The sequence below is a fragment of the Chelon labrosus genome (assembly GCF_963514085.1).
Source record: "Chelon labrosus genome assembly, chromosome: 21".
NCBI classification, from domain to species: Eukaryota; Metazoa; Chordata; class Actinopteri; order Mugiliformes; family Mugilidae; genus Chelon; species Chelon labrosus.
In genome coordinates, this window is record NC_140354.1 from 19160308 (window position 1) to 19172021 (window position 11714).

At 43.2% G+C, this 11714-nt stretch overlaps 1 protein-coding gene across 4 annotated transcripts in view; it reads right to left on the reverse strand.

Annotated features, from left to right (window-relative positions):
• Positions 1-6660, reverse strand: part of LOC311506625 (RNA binding protein fox-1 homolog 2-like) — a 60422-nt gene extending 53762 nt beyond the window's left edge. The window contains exon 1 of one of the 4 annotated variants that reach the window (XR_014699700.1): positions 5588-6660. Coding sequence is in view for 3 of the 4 variants with exons in the window: in XM_084570663.1 (XP_084426789.1) it covers positions 5588-5863 (276 nt within the window). In the remaining variant the exon portion in view is untranslated. The remainder of the gene's footprint in view (positions 1-5587) is intronic. The other 3 variants (XM_084570663.1, XM_084570662.1, XM_084570661.1) reach the window with 3 other exon arrangements.
• Between the last annotated feature and the right edge of the window lie 5054 nt (positions 6661-11714).

The window sequence follows — 11714 nt, forward strand, 5'->3', positions numbered from 1 at the left end:
GCATCACAGATGACCCCCGTGTTAAGGGAAGCACCGGATTGACATTTCTGTGTGAGTGGGTGGAGATGGGAGCACATGTGACAGTTTGGGGGCAGCCTTGGGGAGGGGGAGGGAGGAGGAAGAGGAGGAGGAGGAGGAGGAGGTATGTCGGGTGAGGAGGGCGGGGCGGCAAATGGATGACCATAAGGGGAGAGTTAACATGCGAGTGCCAGGTTAAGAAGCTGCGACTACTGTGCTTTTTTTAAGGGGCGGCGGAAAAAGAGTGATCCGCCTCGTGAACGGTGCCACGCTTTGTTTTCCTTCAGTCTTATTATTCCTTTGCCAATACCACTGTTGCACTGATAAAAAACACAGAGTAAAGTGAAGAGAAAACACACACAAAGAAAGAAAGAGAGAGAGAGAGAGAGAGAGAAAGAGGGAGGGGAGAATATGAGTTGAGCAACTCTTGTCTGGGGAATTCTTAGCTTATCGCTGCCAGTTCAAAAGTCACTGTGGCTCTGCTGTGGCTCAAAGTTTAACAGCAATCATTAAACTGCAGCAGAGGAGGCTAATGTGAGACACCAGGTAGGATATGTGTTTATAACACACATTAACACACAAAGAGACACACACCACCCCTCCCTCTCCGTTCTTCTTCTGCAAACAAGTAGAATAATTCAGGCGTTTATCTATTCTCAATGTTTTAAACAGAAAAAACAGCAATTTAAAATAATATATAAAAGAAAAAAAGCAGTAAATGATCGCTAAGGTGGAGTAGGAATTAGCATTTAGCATTGCCTTTAGCAAAATTGTCTGAAACAAGAAATCAGTGGCTGTGTTTTCAAATAAAAAGCAACTTTGGAGTCATTTAAAACATGGCAAAATAGAAAATACAACATGTAGAGAAGGCTTCCTCTTCTTCTACGTCAACCACAATGGATGTGTTGAACTCAGCTTCCACTGAAGCGCATTAAATTATTTATTTTTTTAACCAAAAGGACAAAAACAGCCTCAAGTGAGAGGACTTTTACTCCCAAATCTGCTGCTTTTTCTGGTGCGATACATCAAAAATGAGCACGACTGGAAAAACGAACTGAATCGCCAAATAGTTATTCCATACGTCTTGGTGTGATATGCAATACTTGTCGTGATGTTAGCGAGAGGTGAGAGAGAAAGAAAGAAAGAAAGAGAGAGAGAGAGAGACGAGGGTGAATTTTGTACACTTCAGTGGAGGAGGAACCCAGACGCATCTGCAGAGTTTTCCTTTTTAACGCCTGTCAGCTCACAACCAGGGCGCACATTATCATCTGCAGCCAGTATGACAAGACTAAAATTCCTCATCTGGGCTCTTTGGTAGACGAAAGCTAAAAAGTGCGGTTGTTCAGCAGAAACGAGGCCGTGGTGAAGAGTGCCGACAAAAACAATAAACGGTATCTGAGCTGCTACAGTTAACGACAAGATATACGATATATAACAAAAGAGGACAGGCGCAAAGTGGTGGAGACCAAAGAGGAGCATCAAATCTGCGGGAAATTATAAGCAGCAGTGTTTCCCCACGAGATTTCACATTTGTTTGGCGTTTTTTTTGGGTGGGGGGCATGGATTATACTGTCTTAATGAAGAACTCTAGTTATGATACTAACCCGCCAATTAAAAACAATTCAGACAGTTGATAAAATGTCTGCACATACGCTGTTTTTATCAGTTCGTCATTAAATTACCGTAATGACGCTAATTTTGGATTTAGACACAATTAGCGGCAGCCTGTGAAAATGCTGTTGAGACGTGGCTTTCTATGGACAAATGTATGTAAAATTAAATAAAGTATTTTAACTGCACTAGCTAGCTCTTAAAGGGGAACTACTGTTTTTTTTACAACCTGGATTTTATTTCTGGCATAAAACACAATCGTTTACTTGCCCATATAACTTTTGTGTAATTTGCAGTCGTTCCGGAGATATTTAGATCTGCGTATATCCATATAGTGGGAGTGAATGGGGCACCGAAACACAGCCTCTAAATAACCGCGAAAACTGCTAGTTTTTTTGCAACATGGCTGAATATTTTTACGATTCTGAGGTTGTGGATGAACCACAGCATTAGCAAATTACAGGTAAACAAGCCGTCGGGGTGTGTGTGTGACGCTCAGAGATGACATCATCAAGGTCAGAAGACATCATCCGGGGTCTGTAGGTCAATCTACAGACCCCGGATGATGATAACAGGTAACTCTGGACTCAACGGGGAATAGCGCTAGCGTACGATAACAAAATATTGGTGAAATTGACAAGTTTCGCGGCAGATAATGCGTTATTTAGAGGCTGCGTTTCGGTGCCCCATTCACTCCCACTATACGGATATACGCTGATCTAATCATCTCCCGAAGGAATACAAATTACACAAAAGTTATATGGGTGAGTAAACGATCATATTTTATGCCAGAAATAAGGTCCAAGATGTAACAGTAGTTCCCCTTTAAAAAGTTAAGCTAGTTTGCGTTACGGCCCAAAGTCTTTCCCTCCAGGTTTTGACCACCTCTCTAAAAATAACTTTAAGTGGTAGAGGCGATTTAGGGAACGACGGGAAAAACACAACGCAAGCACAATGTCGTTTGAGACGTTCATTATGAGATCATGGCGGAGTAAATTAGACCCTGGCAGCCCGCCATAGCGTTAACGTTGTACGGGAAACACTAAAGCAGCAGAAGAAAAATGTGATTATTTATTTATTGACAACGCCGACTTCATTCAGTGCGAGGGTACGACAAAGATGGAGCCACATTTTCAACATTGCTCAAACGCCTGCTTGCTTCTGCCCTCCCCCCACCCCCCGAAAGCTCCCCATGTCACCCGATATTTACGCCACGTGGGGCAAACATGTGCAGATAGAATGGATTTATTTCCAACCACAGAGAAACGATCGGATCCATTGTTTACATGGCTATTAGGAGCTAATATTTATCTTTTGAACGGATTATAGGAGCTTTACACCACCCCTCTAAATCTGATTCAAAATCCTTCTCATCGATCCAAGTCTGTTCTGACTGAGATGAGCACACGGGGCATTTTTATTCTGATTATTAGCGGAGCACCGGCGTCCACGCGGACGGGACAAGCCGCCGCGTTCATTCATATCAACGGGCCCGGGCCTCCTCCCCTCCGCCTTGGCCCATTAAAGCGATCGGTCTGGTTAATGCCCTCTCCTAAAACGAGCTTTGATCTCGTTAGCTCGACACAAAGCCTCTTTACTGCCAACGATAGGATAAATCGGCTCTCAGAAACAGAGAGAGTGAAAGAGGGAGAGAGAGAGAGAGAGCAGAAAGAGTTAGAAACTGTACTCCCGCTGCATCCGAGTGGACCACAGGATCGCCTCGAGGGGGAAAACATCAATACGGCCAACGGAGAGTAGGGGGAGGAGGGAAAAAAAACATAAAGAGCGACGACGGAAAAACACAAACACGAGAGGAAAACAGGAGACAAGACATTAGAGGGAGAGGAGCTATTACATAGATGTGTCGGGAGACGGACTGAGAGATGGAGAGATAATCAAAGATGGCAGGGAGAGGAGATGGGACGCCAGAGAGGATGGGAGTGATGACGGTGGCGGTGGCGGCGGCGGGGAGGAAGGGAGGGAGGGTTTGGGGGTGCTTCTTTGCCTCACTGGCAGCACTGAAAGCCTGCAAACCAGAAGTCAATTAGCAATCTGGAAATATGCCTGAGGGAGGCAGGAGAGGAGAGGAAGGGGAGGGGTGGGGGCAAATCAGAGGACAGCTAGAGGGGAGCGGGGAAGGAGGGAAGGGAGGGAGGGAGGGGTGTTGAGGGGGTCTGCAGTTTGTATGAGTTGGGGGAGGAGAGCAAGCGGGCGCAACAAAAGAAAAAAAGAGGCTGCACTCTCGTTTATTATTACAGTCAGCCTGGAAGGTCAGCGGCCCATTAGCGGGCGCTATCCCGTAGCATTCACAGCTACCCCGACGCGCGCACGCATCCGAATACCTCCTCAACGTCGCCTGCGTTTTTTTTTTTTTTATTTCATTTCATCTTCTGCATAAAGTGTCTGCATCTTCACTCGGAGAAGCCCACACCGTCATCCCATCACTTTCCCCTCCTCATCCTCTATCACAGTCCCCCCCCCTGACGCGGACGCGAGCTAATGGCCTCCCCCGGCTCCGTCCCGCAGCCATCAATCCCGGGCCACATCCATCCACCTCTTCCGCGGTCCGCTCGCCTGCCGCGTCCACTTAAGCTCCCTCTTTTCCCTTCCCCATTATCAATGCAACGATCATTTGCATCCTCCCGTCCCGTCCCCTCTCTCTCTTTCTCTCTACGCTCCAGTTCATTCCATTTGCGCGACACTAACCCCCCGCCCCACACCCCGACGCCCGCCAGCGCCCGGCGATCAATACAACTGATGGGCACGCCGCGCCGCTCGTTGTCACATCATCTCTGCCGGCGAGCCTTGACCTTTCTCCCCCCCGGCATCCATCCTTTTTTTTACGCCGGGGACCAATTCGTCTTTGCAGCACTGCCAGTTAAAGGTATTTTACCAGCTCCCCCCTCCAATCCCCTCCCCACCCCCAACCCTCTGTGATTCAATTACCTGCAGATGACCTCGAGGCTGCATCCGCCTTCTCCCTTCTCCCCTCTCCCTTCCCCACCCCTCACCCTTTTCGACTCTTTTTGAAAAAACAACAGGCGTCAGCTAAAAAATTTCGACCCTCGCGCCGCCGGGATTTGAGGAGCTGCTCGGAAGCACGTGCAGGTGTGTGCGCGAGAGAGAGAGAGTGCCCTCGTTAGCTGCAGCACGCTAACGGACGGAAATAAAGGCCCGGGACGGTGATGCTGATGCTTTGCTGCTGCCTCAGCAGTCGAGTCATGGAAGCAAGGGAAGACCCATGTTGAGGATGGAGCCACCCCCCCCCATATCCCCACCACCTCCTCCTCCCCTCCTGCCCCACACTGCATTTGCTCCTGCAGCCTTGAGCAAGGAAGAAAAAAAAATAAAAAAGCTCTGCTCTTTGTCTTTCCCAGTGGTGACCCCTCCCCCAACCCCTTATCCACCCCCCCCCCCCCCCCTCTCTCTCCCTCTTTAACACCTAGCCACAATCAGAGGAAGGAGGGGAGGCTTATTAATTGCAGTGTGCATCAGGATTTGTGGTGACTCACCGGGTAAATTCATCCCAGCAGAAAATGCACTTCTCATGCCCCGCAACGGTTCACTTTCTTTCTTTCTTTCTTTCTTTCTTCCTTCTGTTTCTGTGAGACGTGCATGCATGATGAAAGCCTCTGATCTTTGCTGCTGCTGCTAGCCTGTCACAGCCCCGGAGCCTGGATCATGTTACCTTTGTCTGGCTTGTGTCATGCACACCAAGGATTTCAACCGTGTTTATGTTTTCTTCATTTGAATTCACACTAATTTGTTTTTATATGCACTGATTCATGATTGCATTAAAGAAGGAGGGAGGATGAGGGAGGAGGGATCTGCAAACATATTAAATATCCTGTTTTTGATGGAGCAAATGTAGGAATCAAGCTGCACACACACACACAAAACAAAAAAAGAGATGAGAGGAATGGCTCCCTTTTGTGTTTTTTTTTTTTTTTTAACATACCTGTCCGATGTCGCCGACGACGACGACACTCCCGGTCCCGTCTATCCTCGGTCTCTTGCACTCCGCCCCGGCCAAGTCGGCGAGGGCAGCCGCCGCCGCCTGAGCGTCGGGCTCCGGGTCTCCGCGCTTCATCCCCCGGACGACGGCAGCCGGACCCACGGCCGCCGCCGCGTTCGCGTGGGGTCCGGCGGCTGCCTCGACAGCGTCCCTTTCCCGGTCCATTATCCCCCGACTAACGGGTAGCATTATGGATGCAACGTCGGTCGACATTAACATCGGACGGCAGACAGTCACCAATACAAAAAAAAAAAAAAAAACACTCTTCTTCTAATTTTTTTTGTTTTTTTGTTGTTACGTATCCACAGCTTCACAATAGCCTCTTTTTTTTTTTTTAAATCAGATTTCCATAAATATAAGAAGCTCGCGCTGTTTGTTATCTAACTTTAGCTTTAGCTATACGAGCATTGTGATCACATCAGGGGTCAAACATTAATCGCATTAAGTGCAGACTGTTTCCCCCCCCCTTTTTTTAAAAAAAAAAACAAAAAACGGTGACCTATTTGAGAATAAAGATCAAACGTCCCGACTCTCCTGACGAGCTAATTAGCTAGCTAACCTTAGCTAGCCTGCTAGCATTACATTCCGCTAGCTCCCTTTATAAATGTGGCCACACGCTCCGCTGCCAAGAATAGAAAACGTTGGAAATTAGCTGTAATACTACTCCTCCTTCTTCAGCGGAGCCAGTCCCGATAAATGTGTCTCTCCCCTTTCCGTTTCTTTTTTCCTCTCCGTGGTTCCTAGCAGCCTCGTCTCTCTCGCTCTCTTTTTTTTTTCCTTTCTCTCTTCTCCCCCTCGGTCTCGGTGTCGGTCCCGTCTTGTCCGCTGCCTCGCCGTGCTCTGCCGCGGATGAGTTCTTCTTGGCGTGCGGACCTGGGCTACGGAGGACGAGCAGCACGATTTCCTCTGGTCTCAGCAGTACCCCCGGTTTGGTGTGGAGCCTCCGTACACAGTGTGTGTGCGTGCGTGTGTGTGTGTGGAAAGGACGAGGGGCGGAGTGGGGCTGATCCGCGGTCAGATTTCCCAGCGGATACCGGGATCAGGATGACGGGAGAGTGAGGGGAAGTGGGCTGGTCTGAGGTCTGCGTTTCCTCCGTCTCCCTTTTTTCCACCAACACCTCACTGCTCCCTCCTCCTCCACCCATCCTATTATTTATTTATTTATTTATTTATTACTGACAGAAAAATATGAGCATTTTCCAGCATTGTTTACATGTAAAAAAAGTTTATCACAAAAATGATTTAAAATAATAAAAATAATAAAAAATAAAAACATTTATTACAAAAAAATAATAAAATATCTTGGAAAATATTTTTTAAAAAAGGGTCGATACAAAAAATAATAAAATATTTAAAAAAAAAAATGGTCGATACAAAAAAGTAATTATATGAGCATTTTCCAGGCGAGTTATTTCCATGTAAAAATATTTATCACAACAAATAATGAAATAAAATAAAAATAAAAATAAATAAATAAAAATATTTATAAAAAAAACAATAAAATATCTTGAAAAATATTTTTTAAAAAAAGGGTCGATACAAAAAATAATAAAATATTTTTTTAAAAACGGGTGGATACAAAAAAGTAATTATATAATCATTTCTATCCGAATTATTTACATGTAAAAATGTTTATCACAACAAATAATGAAATAAAATAAAATAGAATAATAAAAATAAAATGAATAAATAAAAATATTTATTACAAAAAATACTAAAAAAATATCTTGAAAAATATTTTAAAAAATGGGTCAACACAAAAAAAGGGTGGATAATTAAGTTAAATAAAAAGAAGAAATACAAATAATAAATTACTAAATTTTTTGTTATTTTTTACAGCCCCAATCACACCAACACCTCAAACCATTTTGTTATTTATTTATTTATTTTTAACTAATATGAAAAGAAATCCTAAAAAAATAATAAAATATCTTCAAAAATATTTTTAAAAAAGGGGTCGATACATAAAAAGCAATTTAAGTGTAATACAATGAAATAATAATAATAATAATAAATGACAAAAAACTTTTATTATTTTTTTAGTATTTATTTATTTTTAACTAACATAAAATAGTTGAAAGTATTTGTAACAACACAAAAAAATAATAAAATTAACTGAAAATATTAACAAATAGTAAAATCCCGATTTAAGTTTTATAAGACAAAGAAAAACTAACAGAAAAATTACAAATATTTTTGATTGTTTTTTTTATTTACAGTATCAACCACACCCCCACCTTTTTGTTTTGTTATTTATAGACAAATTATATCTTACTGCCAAAACAAAAACAAATAAAGAAATATTTATATCTATATCACATATAAATTACACATACATATACATATATGTATGTGTTTAGTTATTTTTAAACCACACAAAATTATGAAATATTATTCAAAATGTCCTCAAAAACAACAAAAGATTTTCGTTTAAATCACATATATTTAGTATTTATTTAAATATATTTATTTTATTTCATGCTTAACTTCTTTATAACATGAAAATATCATAAAATATGATCTAAAATGTCCAAATAAAAGCTAAAATATAACACAATTTTAAGTTGGAGCATTGTAAATAAAACAACTTCTGTTTTTTAATATTTTTTCTTTCAACTAATGTTGGAACAAATATAAAGCTTTGTCTCTAATAAAAGAAATAAAATCCACACGTTTTTTCTTCAAGGCATATGTGAACATTTTTTATTGTCCCAGTAAACTCACACCAAAGTCATCAATTGCCAAAACTTTCAAACACGTGAATAAAACTGGAATGAAAATATATGTTTATTAAGATCCAATCTGGCCCCTGCAGTCTCTTGAGTTTCTTTGTTTTGTTTTGTTTTTTTGAAGGAGTGACAAACATAGTCAATTCTTTTAATGTTAGTGCTCCCCCTAGTGGGCAATAACCTGAAGTGCCTCGAAATGGAATCGTCTTGACTCTTGTTAATTTGTTGTCATTATAATTAACGCAAAAAGCAATTAAATATGGCTGCTGGTTTGCAAAGCTGAAGAAGAAAAGTAAAGGTCACACAAACAAAACAATAACAGAACCTGCACTGATTCCTCCTCCCTCAAAAAACTGGTTATTGCTTCACTTTTGGCCATCTGCCTGTGTGAGCAAATGTGATCGTGTCGGTTTCTGTGTGTATGTGTGAGTGTGTGAGCAGCTTAGAGTGTAGTGTAGCTGTGTGTTTTTTCTTTTCCTCTGTAACTCACTCTATCAACCGCCTTCTTTCTCCTCCTGCTACCTGCACTGAACCTGCAATGATGGACTGCAGTGAGGTCACGTCACTCCACGCCGCTGCCTGTTTCACTGAAGAAGCCATTACCGCCTTAACAGAGCAACACACAGCATCTCAGGACTGAAGTGGTTCTGTGTTTAGGAATCCCTCTGAGCCGCTGCAGACGACTGATTGCCAGTTGCTGTTATTGCTGCACAAGGAGGCCACGGCAGATACTAAAAAGCAAGGGTTCGCATACTTTTGAACCTAACCAATAGGTACGAGCCTCCTATTGGATAATCACTGCAACAGCTGACAACAAGTTATTTAACCCCAACTGATGCAATGAATAGCTTCTCATTTCTTAAACAACCATGTTGAAAGACACACCCTGTGGTCAAATCACTGACATGCATCAAGCAGGGAAAAAACCAAGGAGACTGCAGAAACTATTATGTTTAATAGTGAAAGTAAGAGCATTTCCACACGTACAATGTGAAGGGAACTCAAGGGATTGGGACTGAACAGCTGTGTAGCCTTAAGAAAACCACCAATCAGTGAGGCTAACTGGGAAATAAAGGCGTTAAGTTGCTAGGGAGCATAAAGATTGGACTCTGGAGCAATGAAAGAAGGTCATGTGGTCTGATGAGTCCAGATTTCCTGTTCCAGAGTGATGGGGGCATCAGGGTAAGAAGAGAGGCAGATGAAGTGATGCACCCATCATGCCTAGTGTCTACTGTACAAGCCTGTGGGGGCAGTGCTATGATCTGGGGTTGCTGCAGTTGCTCAGGTCTAGGTTCAGCAACATTATGTTGCCCAAAGAATGAGGTCAGCTGACTACCTGAATATACTGAATGACCAGGTTATTCCATCAATGGATTTTTTTTCTTTCCTGATGTTCACGGGCATATTCCAAGATGACAATGTCAGGATTCATGGGGCTCTGATTGTGAAAGAGTGGTTCAGGGAGCATGAGACATCATTTTCACACATGGATTGGCCACCACAGAGTCCAGACCTTAAGCCCATTGAGAATCTTTGGGATGTGCTGGAGAAGGCTTTGTGCAGTGGTCAGACTCTCCCATCATCAATACAAATTCTACTTTCAGGACTCTTTTGAGTCATTTTTATGAATGCAAAAATGATCCATCTATCTAGATCCCCATCCTGCCACCAAAACAGCCCATACCTGTCAAGACATGGACTCCGTTAGACTATTGAAAGCGTCTTCAGTCTTGGTATTTAGCACCAAGATGTTAGCACCAGATCCCCTTTAAAATAATTCCTGCGAGGTTGGAATTGAGTTGCGAGGTGGGTCCTCCATGGATCCGTTCAGAACATCCCACAGATGCTCCATTGGATTAAGATCTGGGGAATTTGGAGGTCAAGTGCCGCACCTTTTTGCTTTGTGGTACTGAGCATTATCCTCCTGAAAGAAGCCACTGCCACCAGGCGATGCTGCTCCCGTGAAAGGGTAGACATGGTTTGCAGAATAAGATCAACATGGAAGGCAGGACTGAGTTCTCCCAGCGGAACATAGCCCACAGAGCATCACACTGCCTCCACTGGCTATCTATGAGTTACACTACAACTCATCCACCTGCAAAAGTTCCCGCAATCATCCTCTTCAAAAAAAAATGAGAAAGGGGCCACTTTTGACATATTTTGCAATCACAACCATAAAATGAACGGCCTACAGTGTACCAATAATACTAAACAACACCTTATTGGACTAGCACATGTACCTCTATGCCTGGGTTCCCCCTAGTACCGAGAATCACCACCATCCAGGACAGAGCTGGCCATCCTGGACCGGTTTACTGAGTCTGGAGATGCTCCTGATCCACCATGCTATACCATGGTGATAGTGTAGATCATCATCGTCAAAGATGAGGACAACAGGGAGTAAAGTGAACTACTGCAAGCATAAACATCTCCAGATCAACATGAGGTAAACTGGAGAAGTGAACTGCATGAACTAACGCATTCTACAAGAAAAGATATAGTAGAATGTCTGCTGAGGACACTGGGATCCTTCAGAGAGCAGGGACAACTCTCAAAGACATTTTATGATTCTGTAGTGACATCAGCCATCTCCTACAGTATAGACACTCTACAAACTGTTGCTGGTTTTGTCCTGGAATGCCACCTTGACCCACTGGAGGTGGTGAGACAGAGGGACACAGGGACACAGGGAACATATCCCACCCCATGCACAGGACCCTGTAAACCCATCTTTCCCCGCCACCGGCAGGACTGTATAACCAAGCCTGCAAACCAGTGAACAACACGCACCAGAAGTGTGTCTGTGCAATGACAAATGTGGTGCAATATCAGAATGAGGAATTTATTCCTTTTTGTTGGGAAATGACCTGAGGCAAGCGGTTCATGTGAGGACACCCACCAACATCACAGAAGTGAAGTGGTTCTGTTTTTAGAGCTAAAATCCCTCAAAGCCGCTGTAGACGACAGATCAGCAGTTACTGGAAACGTTTGGTTGCTGGTAATCGCTGCACACGGAGGTCACAGCAGATACTGGAAACAAGGGTCCACATACTTTTAAAACTCACAAATGATTAACTATCTTGAACAAATGAACATGAAAGTATCATATTTCTGTTTCATTTGTTTGATCGGGCTAATTTTGTCAGCTTTGGGGACTTGTTTGGAAGCATTTTAATGTAGAGATGTAAAAAATCTATCTATCTATCTATCTATCTATCTATCTACAGTCAGGTCCATAAATATTGGGACATCGACACAATTCTAATCTTTCTGGCTCTATACACCACCACAATGGAATTGAAATGAAACGAACAAGATGTGCTTTAACTGCAGACTTTCAG